Source organism: Schizosaccharomyces octosporus (genome assembly GCF_000150505.1).
Source record: "Schizosaccharomyces octosporus yFS286 unplaced genomic scaffold supercont6.2, whole genome shotgun sequence".
Lineage (NCBI taxonomy): Eukaryota > Fungi > Ascomycota > Schizosaccharomycetes > Schizosaccharomycetales > Schizosaccharomycetaceae > Schizosaccharomyces > Schizosaccharomyces octosporus.
Window position 1 is genome coordinate 853668 of NW_013185620.1, and position 16310 is coordinate 869977.

The 16310-nt window shown below is 38.3% G+C and overlaps 7 protein-coding genes and 1 non-coding gene across 8 annotated transcripts; 5 read left to right on the forward strand and 3 right to left on the reverse strand.

Annotated features, from left to right (window-relative positions):
• Positions 1–147: 147 nt before the first annotated feature.
• Positions 148–4357, forward strand: SOCG_04021 (tel Two Interacting protein 1). The gene has a single exon (XM_013163929.1). The coding sequence runs from the start codon at positions 462–464 to the stop codon at positions 3768–3770; it is 3309 nt and encodes a 1102-aa protein (XP_013019383.1). The 5' UTR covers positions 148–461; the 3' UTR covers positions 3771–4357.
• SOCG_04022 (NADP-specific glutamate dehydrogenase Gdh1) lies at positions 4294–6106 on the forward strand. The gene has a single exon (XM_013163930.1). It carries the CDS (start codon positions 4466–4468, stop codon positions 5819–5821), a length of 1356 nt encoding a protein of 451 aa, XP_013019384.1. The 5' UTR covers positions 4294–4465; the 3' UTR covers positions 5822–6106.
• Positions 5912–8138, reverse strand: SOCG_04023 (LMBR1-like membrane protein). The gene is made up of 2 exons (XM_013163931.1): positions 7762–8138; positions 5912–7544 (listed from the first exon to the last, which is right to left on the reverse strand). Exons 1-2 carry the CDS (start codon positions 7927–7929, stop codon positions 6213–6215), a joined length of 1500 nt encoding a protein of 499 aa, XP_013019385.1. The 5' UTR covers positions 7930–8138; the 3' UTR covers positions 5912–6212.
• Positions 8139–8717: 579 nt separating this feature from the next.
• On the forward strand, positions 8718–11447 carry SOCG_04024 (exocyst complex subunit Sec5). The gene is made up of 2 exons (XM_013163932.1): positions 8718–9089; positions 9134–11447. The coding sequence occupies exons 1-2, from the start codon at positions 8917–8919 to the stop codon at positions 11406–11408; spliced, it is 2448 nt and encodes an 815-aa protein (XP_013019386.1). The 5' UTR covers positions 8718–8916; the 3' UTR covers positions 11409–11447.
• On the reverse strand, positions 11387–12556 carry SOCG_04025 (histone H2B alpha Htb1). Its single transcript, XM_013163933.1, has one exon. The coding sequence runs from the start codon at positions 12356–12358 to the stop codon at positions 11981–11983; it is 378 nt and encodes a 125-aa protein (XP_013019387.1). The 5' UTR covers positions 12359–12556; the 3' UTR covers positions 11387–11980.
• Positions 12557–12588: 32 nt separating this feature from the next.
• SOCG_04026 (histone H2A beta) lies at positions 12589–13346 on the forward strand. Its single transcript, XM_013163934.1, has one exon. It carries the CDS (start codon positions 12844–12846, stop codon positions 13237–13239), a length of 396 nt encoding a protein of 131 aa, XP_013019388.1. The 5' UTR covers positions 12589–12843; the 3' UTR covers positions 13240–13346.
• Positions 13347–13996: 650 nt separating this feature from the next.
• Positions 13997–14069, reverse strand: SOCG_16263. Its single transcript has one exon. It is a non-coding gene; the product is annotated as a tRNA-Arg (tRNA).
• Positions 14070–14783: 714 nt separating this feature from the next.
• SOCG_04027 (glutathione S-transferase Gst3) lies at positions 14784–16032 on the forward strand. Its single transcript, XM_013163935.1, has one exon. It carries the CDS (start codon positions 14817–14819, stop codon positions 15846–15848), a length of 1032 nt encoding a protein of 343 aa, XP_013019389.1. The 5' UTR covers positions 14784–14816; the 3' UTR covers positions 15849–16032.
• The last annotated feature ends 278 nt before the right edge of the window (positions 16033–16310 follow it).

The following is a 16310-nucleotide window of genomic DNA, read 5'->3' on the forward strand; positions in this document are numbered from 1 at the left end:
TCTGGCTATGACTCTAGGTTGTAGATCGATAGATTTGAAGTACTGTAAAAAAACTCTTATGAATAGTTATGATTAAAGCGAAATTCGGGGTTACCTGTCAATTTAATAAAAATATATTTTCTATAAACAAACTCTTCATGCTTCCATCTTTAAAACACATCGACGATTGTCATCAAAAAGTTTCTGACAAACAGAAAGCGAATTCAACATTGATATTCAATGAAAAGTTTAAAGTCTCTTTTTTTCTTATGAAGATTAGGATTTTAGCTAGATCAAAGCTACTTCGTCGTATACCAAGACATATGCAAAAGTCATACTGACAACGATTCACCATTATCTCAAGAATTTTAGAAAACACTAAGAAAAGTGAGTTGTAATATTTCAGTTGGTATTTTTTTTTCTTCTATAACAGAGAAAGAAGTTCAAAAGGTCGGTTCAGCTAATATTCCCATTGTTTTTACATGTCTCAGGTTCAGACTCTATTTAGCAGATTTCGAAGTCCTTTCTGCAAACTAAGTCAATACAGTCTTCCATTATCTTCTTCTTCTTCTGTAATTGAAACTGATAAATTGAAAAACGCTCTTAAAGAGGCAAAAGATGCTTTAGCAGAAACTTTGAATGACCCAAGCCAAAAATTATCTCCTAATTTATGTGATTATTTATTCTTTCCTATAGCTCCTGTTTTAAAATCCTGGAGTCGTGTACCTAGCACTGGTCTTGAGCACGCTTTAGAGTGTATTCGTTTGATATACAATTATGGTTGGAAACACGTTCATAATGAATTCCTCACCCTTCAACTCATTTTGTTGATTATGAATATTGCAGACGGCTGGAAATCTCCATCTGACCATTTTCACCAAGATTCCTATGTACAAGAAACAGCCGTAGAGGTACTGAAAGACTTAATAGTCGACTTTCGTCCTAAAATGGAAGACCAGAGACAGTATCTTTTATACGCTAGATGCTTTTCTTATAGTTTGGATCTGTTTTCTAAGAGCAACAGCTCTGTGAGATTGCAGAAAGCTACCCTCGAGTGCACAAACGCTTTACTACATTTACCAGTCTCTCTTGATGTATTAACTACTTTTCTCCCAGGAATCGTCTCTGGTTTAGTAAAAGGGATTAGTCCAAAAGGTCCCTGTCACTATTTTCAGTGCGTTTCCAGAGCTTTGCAGGTGTTGGATTATACCCTAGTTTCAATTGTTGGAGACAAAGTCACAAAAGATTTACCAGAAGCTAAAGAGTCTATTGATTCCTCTAGCTTCATGGGAGGCACCAGAAGAACTGCGGCTTGGAAAAGGGCTAGCTGTCAACAAATTAGCACTGCGGTAAAAACGATTTTGCATCATCGTTCATCTCAAAACTTGCATATACAAGCATCTCTCTTTCATTTTTGTTTTTCTCTTTTTACGAATTGTTTAGATTCGCTAAAGGATTGTCGCATTCATTTGTTGGAAACCATGCTTTTGTTGGTAAATAAAAAAGAAAACCCACAGCTTGCTAGTATCGGTATAAAAATGATATCAGATTACATATCTTCTCAGAATAATACGTTAATTATGGAAGATATTCTTTCCGATTGCTTGCAATCATGGTCATCCACCTGGTCTGGTATATCAAGTCTTGCTTCAGAGGACGTAAAGTTGGAAAAATTAAAACAATTACGATGCATGTTAACATTTTCTGAGCAAATTCCTAGTGTTTTACAGTCGACTGAGTCTCTTTTGGAAGATATTCTTAGTCAGCTTAGCCCGAAAACTTCAGGCATCGAAGCAAATCACCAAAAGGTACTTATGTCTACTTCTTCGGGAAAGAATTTAATAGATGGATATTTCTTCGGGGGAAACGAAATGGAACAAGTTATCAAATCGATTTTACTTCAATTTGCCGACTCTCCTCAAGCGAAATATCTTCTACAATCATTGTTTATGAAATCTACTTCGGTTGTTAATCAGCCTGCGCTAACGTCGTTCTGGGCTGGCTTACATATAATAAAACATACGAATGTTGGAGACGTGAAAGGATTATTTTTGGAGTCTTATGAGCAAAAATCACTGGAAATAATACAAGAGATCTCACAACTGAATAAATTTCATGGAAAAGATTTGAAAAATGAAAAACAAAAGAATTACTTTGGCGTGCTTTGCGCTAGAGCTTGCATTGCAATGGATTGTATTAGCTGGATAGCCGCAGAGCAAGGAAAGAATTTTCGCCCTAAGCTTATGAGTGTACTCTATCATGTTTTGGAACATCTGGCATTTGCTTCTCCTTTTATATCCACTTTTGCTGAAGCTTGTATAGAATCCCTAGTCCATAATTGCGAGTATGGTTCAGCTGGGGAAATGTTACGGGAGAACATAGATTATGTTGTGAACTCTGTAGCATTGAAGCTGAATACCTTGGAAATTACACCTCAGCTGCCTCTGGTGATGGCTTATGTGATTAGACATGATGATGGAAGTGGTGTACAATATATCGGAGACGTTATTGAGTCTATTTTTACCATTCTGGACAACTATCATGGGTACACAAGACTTACAGAAGGGCTTTTGGGAATCTTATACGAGGTTATGAAACAACAAAGTGTGCAATCTCGTGGAAATAGACAATATTTGAAGGGTAAAACGCCCAAGGAAGTTACTGAAAAAGAAGGTATATTGTCGAATGATATACAAAGGTTTTTGGAAGCTTGTCGCCAAAACCCGATTTACCCATCTCCACCGGTGGAGGAAGAAATGGAGTCGATGGAAAGCGGACAAGAAGGTTTCAAAAGACATTTAGAAAAAGAAAAAGAGGAAGAAAAGATCGAAAAAGGAGAAAACGATGAACTCATGGGGCGGCCTGAAGGAGATGTTAAGGAACAGAATGGAATGATCAAAATGGTGCAACAAATAACAGAAAAAGCCCAACTGTTTTTAAGTCACGAGCAAATAACCATTCGCGTCCAGATGATTCGGCTTTTGGGTTACGCATCTCAAGTGCTTGTTGAAGACCCTGATACGTTTTACCCGACTATACACACATGCTGGCCGTTACTCATTACGCAACTCGGTACAGGTGAGCCAGTGTTAATGGAATTGGCGTTAGGAAGCATTGCTCAGATGTGTACATTGGCACATGAGTTTATGGGATCCCGCATTAGAAAGGACTTGATTCCGAGATTGAGGACGCTTGTAAGAGAAAATGGTTTATGGAAACAGGCGTCTCCCTTCTCGGCAGAACATTATTTGCAAAAATCTTTAGCGTTCGTTGGACGTGCATGCATGGAGAGTCGACAAAGTCTGCCGGTATATCTAGACTTATTGGACCTTGTTGCGCCAATCTTGCGTTGTTTAGAAAAGATGCAACAGACGAATCATGCAGATAAAGAATTCGTGGAATCAGTATGGAATGCGTTTTCAAGAGAAAATGCAGACGCTGTATATTATGAACGGGAAGTGGTGAAACACAAGCAGGACTTGTTGGAACCGGGAACTATGAAAATGGGTTTACAAGACAAACCAAAACGACGACCACTGATGTACAGTGGATCTGGGCAAGATAGACTTGAGCTGAATACGAAAGCATCTAAACCAAGTCTTTTGGAAGAACTGACTACTCCATCTAAGTCGACGGCTAAGCATGAAAACGAGCTTAAAGAAGAAGAAGAAGCCGGAGAAAACACCGGGAAAGAAGATGCATTGCCCTCGCTTGACCATTTGTTAGACGGTCAGCTGTCCGAAGGCTCTCAAACCAAAAGACCCAAGAAGCCATTGATTTCAATCTTGTAACGGCATGTTCTACAAAACAAAAAGGTTACTGATTTCTTATGTTTGGAAAGCTGGAAATGAGGCTGGAATCACGTCTTCATCATAATCTTTTATTATACTGACTACAGTTCTATCTACAAGTTTGGGAACCTATGCGAACTTGTTGGAAAAATAACGAAATTAAGTTTCGATATTGTTTCGTCGTTATACTAACAACTACAAACTTGATACCACACGCACTCTCTCTGCACTCAACCACACCATTGACTCATCGCAACGATCATACACTCTTTCTATAATTTTGCATGAAATTTTTATGTTTCATTTTTATCTGATGAGATAAAAACCAAATCTTTCAGCCCCGCCAAATTTCCTTATCAGTAACCCCAGCAGTGCACCCACAAAATGACGTAAAAAGAGAGATACCGCCGGCATCAAGCAGATCAACACGCCAGAAGGCTTTACCCGTCCAAACTGTGTCTTAAATCACCCGTAAAGAAGCGGAATTGTGACTGTTTTATCTGAACTCAGATAGCGATCTGTATATAGAGGCATCACTCGCTCCTGTGGAAAAGTGTTAAAACAGCTTTGTTTACGCGTTTCCGTGTCTGTTGTTTTTTTGTAGGAAACCAAAAGAAAAGGTTTTCTGTGTATATTTTATTATTTTTTTCCTCCTCCTTTAGAAAGAACAGTTTCGAACTCTTTAGTTATTCATAATGGTCGCTCCTCACGAACCCGAATTCCAACAAGCCTACAAAGAAATTATCAGCTCTGTTGAAGACTCCAAGCTCTTTGATGCTCATCCTGAATTAAAGCGTGTCTTGCCAGTTATCTCCATTCCCGAACGCGTTTTGCAATTCCGCGTTACTTGGGAAGATGACCAAGGAAACTGCCGTGTCAACACTGGCTATCGTGTCCAATTCAACTCTGCTTTGGGTCCTTACAAGGGTGGCCTCCGTTTCCATCCCTCTGTCAACTTGAGTATCCTCAAGTTTTTGGGCTTTGAGCAAATCTTCAAGAACGCTCTTACTGGCCTTCCCATGGGTGGTGGTAAGGGTGGTTCAGACTTCGATCCCAAGGGCAAGTCTGATGCCGAAATCCGTCGTTTCTCCCAAGCTTTCATGCGCCAATTGTACCGTCATATTGGACCCCAAACTGATGTTCCTGCTGGTGACATCGGTGTTACTGGTTTCGTCGTCAACGCTATGTTTGGCGAGTACAAGCGTCTCCGTAATGAGTACTCTGGTATTTTGACCGGTAAGCACATGCTCACTGGTGGTAGTAACATTCGTCCTGAAGCCACCGGTTACGGTGTTGTCTACTATGTCTGCCATATGATTCAATATGCCTCCAAGGGCTCCGACAGCATTTCCGGCAAGCGTGTTGCCATTTCTGGTAGCGGCAACGTTGCCCAATACGCCGCTCTTAAGTGTATGGAACTCGGTGCCGTTGTCAAGAGTTTGAGTGACTCCAAGGGTACTTTGATTGCTGCTGGTCCTGAAGGACTTACTCCCGATATCATTTACAAGGTCCAAGAACTTAAGGACAAGCGTCTTGCTATAGCTGATTGTAAGGAGCTTATCAGCAAGCACAAGTACATTGCTGGTGCTCGCCCTTGGACTCATGTCGGTGAAGTCGACATTGCTTTGCCTTGTGCTACTCAAAACGAGGTTAGCGCTGAAGAAGCTGAAGCTTTGATCAAGGCTGGTTGCCGTTTCGTCGCTGAAGGCTCTAACATGGGTTCTTCTGCCGAAGCTGTCGAGGTCTTTGAGAAGTCTCGTGCCACTGGTGAAGGTTGCTGGTTGGCTCCTGGTAAGGCTGCTAATGCTGGTGGTGTCGCTGTTTCCGGTTTGGAAATGGCCCAAAATGCCCAATTCAGCACTTGGTCTCATGCTGAAGTTGATGGTCGCTTGGCTGATATCATGAATTCCATCTTCTCCCAATCTACCGATGCTGCCTCCAAGTACTGTGACTCTGGAAAGAACAACCTTCCTAGTCTTTTCGACGGTGCCAACTTGGCTGGTTTCGTCCGTGTCGCTCGCGCTATGGAAGCTATCGCTGACTGGTGGTAAAGTAATTGTATGCTAAAATGATTGCTATGAATATTCTTATTTATGCTATGAAAAGGATTAGTTAAGTTGATCTCCTAAAATACTATCCATATACGCTCCGGGTTTCCAATCGCTCGCTACTAACGACTATACATTCTCAATAGTTTGTATACTTGCACTCTTTTACGTCTCATTTTTTTGTATCTAGGATAAAATAATACATGAAAACTTTTTGGTGCAACTTTATTCCCAACAAAAAGTTTTACATTAAAAATCAATGCATTTATAAGCTTTTCATAAATATTTATCGTTACGGTAAGAAAGGAAGTAAAAGTGAAAAGGATGCTTTTAAATATCATAGTCATGCAATCATACCCAACTAAAGCCCAAACATGAGAGATCATATATTTTTTTAGACAGATGGATAGTTTGCGCTCAATAGAAGAGCACGACCTTCAGCCAAGTAAGATGGGGACGTTTCGTCGAGAAAGTTATCTTCAGTGTCTGAAGATTCTGGTTCTAGCGTATCAATCACTGGAGACCTTTGAAGTCCATAAGAATAAATAAAGTGTCGAAGCCAATATTTCATAGAAAACAATGAAAACAAAACAGGTATAAGAATACATACGGGGTAGCGTTTGCTAATCAAGTTACCAAGAGGTAAAAGATCTATACTTTCTCCATAGAACTTGTGAAACTGCGTAGGAAAGAACTGTAAGGACGTAAAATTGTAACATAAAGGTAAAGTTAATCGGCAGAGTTGGGAAGCAAAACAAAGTAATGAAGCTGGACCGGTAGCACGAGAAGGAACGATGGCGTATCGATGATAAGAGGCAAACTGAGTGTTAATTACGGATTTATAAGTGCAATATCTCATGTAGTTAATAATAACGAAAGAAGCAAACGCACAAAAAGAAGCTGAATCTTTAATACGGTTTAAAAATATGCCAACAAGAGAATGTTTTGAGTGTAAAAACAGTTCAGAGACAACGATGACAAAGCTTAAAAAAGCAAGGAAGCAAGCTGTAATGATTCGAAGGACCGGAATAACCCATACGTAAAGAGTGTAAGCGAGAACAGGATGCATTTGAATATACGAGTCGGGCAAGTATAGTCGGTAGGAGGATGAAGCTTTGGCGGTTTGTATGGAGTTTATTAGATTATACTCTTTTACCATCTGTGTCCAAGTAACTTGCAAAGGAAAAACGTGAGACATGGCCTGCGATACAGCAGAGGTTGTAAAATCGCTCTCGGTGGCATAGGAAGTCCGAACATCAAGGTTATAGGATCGATCCATGTTCATCGTGCTAGAGCTAGAATAGGCAGAAAATTCATCTAGACGTTCTTGTAATTTTGAATAGATGTTGACTGCTTTTCTCTCTAAAAGACGAGCTCGTTTATGTAAGAAGGCTTTCCTCCACATATTACGAGGAACGAAAACGAGTCCATTACCAAGGAGAAAGATCACAAAGATGAGACCCCAAAAATAAGTTAAAGAAATAATCAATTCCTTGAAGTTAGCAAAAGACATTGTACGAAGAGTGAAGCGTAGATAAGCAACAACGAACAATGACAGAATTGTCAAAAGTCCGTAATAGCGCAAATTCTTGTACAAAGAATCCTTTAATCTCTTTTCTGCAGTTGGAAATTGACTTTCAATATACTCTTGGATAAATGGAAGTATGAACCAAGTCGCTATGAAAGTAGTCCAATATAAAATTCGCCATTTGAAAATGCTGACCTCCTAAAAAAACACACACGTTAGTTTACAAAAAAAAAGCATAAACATATAAAAGATGAAAGTAACAATATCTATTGCTTGAACGACGATTTTCCTTTGCTTTTCCTTCTTTGCATCCTTTAACTGAGGTGTTTATGGCAAACACAACTCCAGATACCATAAAAATTCATATTTTATAACTTTCTATTCTTTCATACGTTCAAGTAAACGTTTAACTTACCCATACGATATCGAAAGGAATTAGTAGCACGACTAGAAAAGGTACGTAAAGACCTAGAAATACAAAAGCCCTAGTGATCCAGGTCAACGAATGCTGTTGTGAATACTTATATATCCATATGACCGTCCAAAGAGCCGGCACTGTCAAAAACAGCAGTTGGCCCAGCATGTTGGGTGTGAACAAAGATGGTAGTATCGTTCAAACGGATTTTCATTTATGATATACGAAGAAAAAACAATAACAAACGGTAAACAGACTTTTCGAGCAAACAAATGTCAATTCCTAGTACTTAGATATTGTTTCTTGTGAATTAAATACTAGCTATCCTGAGTTTTTCTAATTATCATTTGAAATACAGACTACTTTATACGTGAGGATGATGCGAAGCTTTTGTATACAAGTAGCGTTTAGGCTTTTTGACTTCGCTCGCTTGAACTACAAAATTCGGTAATTTATGTTTGTGTATTGTAAACAAATACTTTTAATATTTTTGTGTTCCTTTGTTTTTAGACGTTGCTCTTCTCTTTTCTTTTCCTTTCTAATCCAAACTTATTACATAAAAAACAAAAGTAAATATTAAGATAAATATGAACATACATTATTCAAGAGAGGAAGCAAACGTAGGAATTAATAAAAATTGAGAATTTCCCTAACTAATGTTTACATAAATGTAAATAAAAGGTATAGAAAGCTGAATCTTGGAATTTATCTATTAAATCCCATTAGAATGATTGTTTAAAACATCCATTTACTTATTTTTTATTTTTATTTTTATGTAAGAAGTTTGGATTTGCTTGTAGGATGATTTACAATTGTAATGTAGCATCTAATATTGGTTGGATTCCTACAACCAAATTGTAAACATTCAAAGTCTTTTTTTTTATTTTTTTATCATATTTATTAAGAAAACTATAATTTCGGCTGGTCTATATTGAACTAGATTGAAAAGATGATTTGTAAAATTCAAAGCGCTTCACAACTCGCACAAGACCGCTTCAAGAATTTAAAAAAAGAAAAAGAAAAATTACTGTGTAATTGTATAGCTTCTATAGAATTCAAAATAAAATATTTTTAGCATTCTCAGCAGTTGTATATTCATCGATTCGATTGCCTACCAACTACCAAATTGCCCTAGGCGAGGTGTTTCTTGGTAAAATGAATGAGGATGATGAGATTTTAGCTCATTATGGATTAAAGAATTTCCACCAAGATTACTGGACAGAGAAAAGTGATTCTGAACTGAGAGGTCAGCCAGCTGCGCTGTCAAGTCCTTTAGACTCAGCGCATCATGGACGCAATCGGTCGGACGATATACTACAGATGACAGGGTAAGTAAGAAGAAAAGTTGCACAAAACTTACAAAGGAATATAGCTCAGGTTCGGATCCTTATTATCCTAATGGTATTCAGGGAAACCCAATAGCCCGTTCAGCAATGAAAAGGAGTCAAACTAGTGCAATGCCTTCCATGGCTCTCCCAATGATGGAAACAAATAGTTACGATTTAGCATCTCCAAAGTTGGGTCGAAGATGGCCTTCCGCAACCCCTAGTATGCATACCAAAGCACAAATGAAACAACCGTCGAATGGTTCACGTCTGCTTCTAGATTTGAAGGAGACGAATTTTAACAAGTTTATTGCAACAAAAGAGACTATTGATAATGTCTATGCACAGATTGTATCTACGCTTGGCGAACACGGTCAGTTAAATACGATGGAAATATGCGAGGAAAGCCTTAATGAAGCAATCAAAGAATTTCACGGACTTAATGACGATTATATGAAACAATTGGATGTAGATTATGGAAAACTTCTTGTCTTACAGCAATGTAAGGTTTTTTATTCCCTTCCTGAAAAATTCCAGCAATTTTACGAACAGGAAAATTACTCTAAATTATTACATGAGTATAAGAAAGCCAAAAAGCTGTACGAAAAAGAACATGACCGAGCTTTACGAAATAATAAACCTTTGGCTACCCTAATGGAGCATGCTTGGCATATTGCCCAATCGTCCCTCGATAGTCTTGCTTCGCTCATATGGAATCGTATCCTACACACAGAAGGAGATTTTTCTTACATTATCGAATCGTTGGCGGATTTACTAAAAATCAAATCAAACCCTATAAGCGGTCGTGATCCTGTTCTGTATGCCATGGTTAGCCAACAAAAGTACCTTTACACATTCATGAAGGAAAAGTTTGTCTATTATGAATCTCTCATTAGAAATCGCCAAGAAGGATCCGGAAAAATCGCCTATGCTCAAGCTTCTCCCATGTTGGTTTGGAAAGCAGTGTCTAGGGGTGGTGATTTGGACTATGCTTTGAGGGGCAGACCGGAGGTATTTGCGGGTATGCAGTTGATTGAATGGGCCAGGGATTGTGTCGGAGTGATTACCCAAGAAATAAAAGAAATAGAGCTACTCACTACTGAGTTTTTGACCGGGAAAGTACAAAAAAATTATCCTGAAGACGCCAAACGATACGGTCATGACCCAAAGCAAATGGGAGTAATCATAGAAAAGTTAAATAGTCAACTCACGGAATTGTTATATAGTTTCGTTGGCGAACGCGGAGAACGATTAGAGTTAGACGGAGCAAATGTCTTGATTCAGTTGCACTACTTTCAACGAGTGGCTAATTTACTTCCAAAAAAAGCTCGCTCCATTTTCAGCAAGGCGGCAACACGTTCTCTCGTGGACACCTGGATAATACAACACGCAACTCGTGCTCAGGCACCGGATATTACTAGTGTGTTTACATCAAAAGGCGCTGATGGTCAGTATTTGAAACCAGAACTTCTAATTATTGATATGTTGAAAGGTTTCGAAAACTTATATCAGGCTCCCCAACGTGATGAGATTAACAAGGAAATCCATGAAGCTTTTTATAAGGTACTCTACACGGCAGCATATGTTCCAGCGATTGATACATCGAGCTTTAGTTTGGTGGAATGGGATTCCAGTCTGGATACTGCCATCGACAGCTGTGTTGAAAATGCGCGACAGGGGAATGCCGAAGAATTGGCCTTCATTGCACAGACAATGCGAGAGAAATTCCCCGGTTTGTCATTCTGTGTGCTTAAAGAGGACATCTTTGATATGACAAGCCGCATCTTTACGATTAAAGAGCGTTTACCATCTTTACAAACGTACCTTATTCATAGCTTCCCATTGAATCAGACAGCCCCTTCGCTCGAGCAAACATTTCGTGATTCCCTTGGCACTCTTATGCAATTATACACAATCATTCTTTTACAGGATATTATGTCTTCGCAATGGCTGGCGAAACAGACACGCGTCTCTTCTAATACAAACTTAATTCATGCGTTTACGTTTGAATTATGCACCTTGATGGAACGTGTATATCTTGAGGTGAAGGAAGCGTTGCCTATAAACGAAGCCCATCGATGGATGTCTTTTGTAACATCGAATTTAACCAAGTTTTTCCTTGTGCAGTGTACAACAGTGGCACTTCAAGATCTTCCTGTACTTATTCAGATTCTGCAAAAATGTGTTTCTTCATCCGTTATGGCTAGATTATTAGATATACAAAAGAATGTTGCAGTTTCTGATCCATCAGCAACCGAACAAAAACTTACGAATTTACTATCACGATACAAATTTCAATTTCCAGATATGAGCTTTTCATAAACAAATTAATATATTATTACTTTACAATCTTTCAGCATATAAAAGGTATTTGCAAGCAAACACCGTAGCATACCCAGCTCATGATGAATCACAGTATAACAAAATTCATGCACACATAAACCAAGATAGGAAGGGATCATCAAGTAGTTAAGTAAAAAAGGAAATTAAAATAAGAAACCTAGCTGCAAAGTTCATCTGTGCTTTAGGTTATATACAAGAAATGACAAACAGTAGAAACAAACATCTTTCCAACCAGTGGTACCGTAGTTAAAAAAATAATAAAAAAGGAAAATGCAGAAAGGGAAAGAAGCAGAACGGGGAGATTAATAATCCTTGTAAGCGTCTTGTTTTATGCAGCGTTGAATGGACGGAATTTGTTCTATGGGCTTCCACATGAACCTGTCATGTATAACCAATCATAAACCCATTCAAAAACCAGAATGACTCTTCAAGGCAGACCGTAAACCAAAGAACGCGTTTACAAAACACGTAGAATATAATTAAAACTCGCGGATATGCGAATGGAACTTGCCAACAAATTGTTCAATTCATTGGTTTCAAGGTGAACGCATTTATTGAGCAGAGGAAGAGTATTTTGTGACGGACTTGGTACCTTCGGTGACGGCGTGCTTGGCCAATTCACCAGGAAGGATCAAACGGACAGCAGTTTGGATTTCACGAGAGGAAATAGTAGACTTCTTGTTGTAGGCAGCGAGCTTGGAGGCTTCAGTGGCAATGCGCTCGAAAATGTCATTAACGAAAGAGTTCAAAATACGCATAGCTTGGTTGGAAATACCGGTATCAGGGTGAACTTGCTTCAAGACCTTGTAGATATAAGAGGAATAAGTTTCCTTTCTGTTTTTACCACGCTTCTTGTCAGCAGACTTCATGGTGTCTCTGGGGGCCTTACCGGCGGGGGCCTTGGATGCGGGCTTCTTTTCAGCAGACATTGTTAATCTTCGTGTTTCTTGGTAATTGGAGTTGAATTAATAGAATTTCTTTCCACAATTGAACGTTTAGCGCTCCAGAATATAGTGGTTGGTTCTTGGTAAGCTACGTTGTTGACGCGATATATGTATACTAAATCCTCATCATAAACCCTAACCCTCGATGTAAACGACGCGTCGCGTAGGCGATCATATAACGCGTCGCGACGTGGTGTGCTAAACGAGAGTGTATTACTATATATAGAAGAGACGCGCCCATAAACAGGGCTTTCTGTGTAGTTCATTTCAGAACAAAAGGAGGTTTCCATTCGTCTTTTTAAAAGGAATTGGATATAAACAAGCAATTACTTACTGCCTTGTAAGCTTCAAGTATCAACAAAAGAAGTCTTGGTTTTTTTTGTTTGTTTACGCTACTTAATCTTTGAGTTCATCGTCTCTTTGTACTCTTTTATAACCTTTTTCTTTTTTTTTTATTTTCAATTATAATAATGTCTGGAGGAAAATCTGGTGGTAAAGCAGCTGTTGCCAAGTCTGCTCAATCTCGTTCCGCCAAGGCTGGTTTGGCCTTCCCTGTCGGTCGTGTTCATCGTTTGTTGCGTAAGGGTAACTATGCTCAACGTGTTGGTGCTGGTGCTCCCGTTTATTTGGCTGCCGTTTTGGAATATTTGGCTGCTGAAATTCTCGAATTGGCTGGTAACGCCGCTCGTGACAACAAGAAGACTCGTATTATTCCCCGTCATCTTCAACTTGCTATCCGTAACGATGAAGAATTGAACAAGCTTTTGGGTCATGTCACCATTGCCCAAGGTGGTGTTGTTCCCAACATTAACGCCCATCTCTTGCCTAAGCAATCTGGCAAGGCTAACCCTAGTCAAGAGTTTTAAGAAGACATGTGTGTTACAAAAGTCATGGAATACGTTGGGTTAAGATGATTATGTATGTATATTAATGAGCATTTATTTTCTAATATAATTTCCTTTTGAGGTATATATGTTATCGTAGGTTTTTTTTTGTCGTATTTCAATCTGTACTTGTAGTATTTGTTTGTGCAAAGAAGTCAACCATAGAGGGTTTTTATCAAATGCTGTATTGACACGATTGTAAATAAGAAACCAAGAGGACTTGGTTTTTCTTTTTCTATATTTTTATTTTTATTTTTTGGAATAGGAAAGAGAAAGTTTAGAGTCATATTTGGGAAGATTGAACAAGGATAAATAAAAAAAGTAAGCACTACGGATGGTTGTGATTTTGTTGCGAGTAGTTTAGTTGTATGATAAATGATGGGTGGATTTATAGGCAATTTTACCATTTCTTTTATATATATATATTTATTCTTTTTGTATATTTCATAAAAAAACAAAAAAAATTGTAGAGAGTGTGTTTCAAACGAATGATTTCGTTCATGGTCTATAGACAAAAGGAAGCATTATACCTGCAAAACAATCAACAACACGTCTTTCAACAATTTTTTTTTGTTAAAAAGAAAAAAAGAGAAATAGAACAAAATTAACTTTATATTTGTACCAATTGGTAAAGTGGGCTTTTTTTTTTTTTTTAGAAAAAACTTCTATCCAATGGTAAATAAACAAACATTATATCAACAACATAGTCTTAAAAGAGAAAAGAAAATAGCAAAAATACCGAGTATGACAGGACTCGAACCTGCAATCTTTGGTGCCGAAAACCAACGCGTTAACCATTACGCTACATACCCATTGCTGGATACAAGTATTTGTAAAGCATTATATTGTAAATATAGTTTGGTTACTTGGGAATAATAAAGAAATGACATTTTTTATTTGTTCTTGGGATGAATCAAGTTTTGCTGAGGATACGACAGTCTCCATTGATTCGGGGACTCAATGAAATATTTGGAAAATGAATTTTATATTTCAGTTTTAAATTCTTGTCATGACCGAAATCTCTTTTCATCACTCTAGTACAGTTCAGTTCAGTAAAATCAGTTAGTACCTTGTTAAAATTCTTGATTCCTTCCATCCCAAACCATGCTATCTATGGAATTGCTAATCTTACTAACTTGTTTTGTCTTTTCAAGCTAATCAGTCATAAGCCTGCCTACAAACGAAACAACTTGGAGAGTCGCACACGCATACTTTCGCACAAGGGAAAAATGCACCGGTCTTGGGAGGAAAAAAAAAAAGAAAAGTAAATAATACCTTTGCAAAAACGACTTGATTGTTTATTTTCAACTTGTAAATAGAAAATAGAAAATAGAAAATAAAACTAAAACTAAAACCAACAGATACCAAGTAAAAGAAGAAGCAATTTCTGTATATGTCATAAAATATTTCGTTATGTAATCTAGTTTGCACTGGGAAATTTACATCACTTTTAATCCTTTTAACACAATGCTTACTCATCTCAAATCTATATTTTTTTCTTAGTTTTCTATATATATATATATTTTAGAAAAAGAAAGAAAAAAAAATTGGACTGTTCAATGCTAAGAAGATTTGGGGTTTGCAAATTCATTCCACCATCCACCAACTACTTAGGAACCAGAAAATACTTGAATACTGCAACAAAGATGTCTTCCGGAGGTAAAATTACAGACTGGGCTAGTGCGGACGGTGAATTCCGACGTCAAACATCATCGTTTCGAGAAACGATTTCCAAGGACCATTCGATCTTTCGCCCAGAAATTGGCCGTTATCATTTATACGTGAGTTTGGCTTGCCCTTGGGCTCACCGCACTTTAATTGTTCGTAAGTTGAAGGGATTGGAAGAGGTATTGCCCGTCCATGTTGTTGGATGGTTGATGGGCCCTAACGGATGGGACTTTAATAAGGAACACGGTAGTACTGGTGATCCAGTTTACCAAAGTCCTTTGTTGAGAAACTTGTATTACCGTGCTGAACCCAACTACAACATGCGCTTCACTGTACCGGTGGTATGGGATACGAAGCACCATACGATTGTGAATAACGAAAGTGCAGAAATTATCCGCACTTTGAATTACGAAATGAACGACTTGATTCAAGATCCCAAGAAGAAGGAGCTCGATCTTTATCCAAAGGAGCTCCGTTCGGAGATCGATAAATGGAACGACTACTTTTATGACACGCTCAACAATGGTGTCTACAAGTCTGGATTTGCTACTACTGCCGAAGCTTATGAAAAGAACGTAAAGATTGTGTTTGAAGCTCTTGGGAAACTCGAGGAATTTCTCAAGAAGTCTGGTGGTCCCTACTTCTTTGGCGATCGCTTGACCGAAACCGATATTCGTTTGTACACCACGGTCGTTCGTTTTGATGCCGTTTATGTGCAACACTTTAAGTGTAACCTTGGTACAATTCGCCATGATTATCCTCATGTTAACAAATGGCTTCGTAACCTTTACTGGCGCCACCCTGCCTTTTATGAAACCACCGATTTTGATCACATCAAGTTCCACTATACAAAGAGCCATTCTCAAATCAACCCATTGGGTATTACTCCCTTGGGTCCTGTGCCACCTATTGAGCCTTTGTAAACTAGAAGGACTTTTTCGTTATGAATGATATTTATAATGGTACATACATCATATAAAGAGTCGAGTAGTAGTAGTACTAGTAGTAGCAGGAATAACAACAACAGCAGCAGCAGCAACAATAACTAGTTGGTTAGCATAAACTTTGCCCCAAGATGAAAACTTGCACTTTAAAACGTGTCATTTTCTAAACCTGTTTTCGTTTTCTTATACGCACGCACACTTTTTACACTCACCTACACAAACTTGAATACACTATCAAACAAAACAACCAGTTGCCATCATATTCAAAGAGGATTTTTACTCTATTCTACCATATTCTCCTATAATCTCCTTCACGTCAATCCTTACAAACAAACAGGTCTTGCTATTCTACCATTCAAAACAATACACTACTCTCTCTCTCTCTCTCCTTCCTCCTTCCTCCTTCCTACAAAAGAAACCCTTCCTTCCGTTGGGACAATA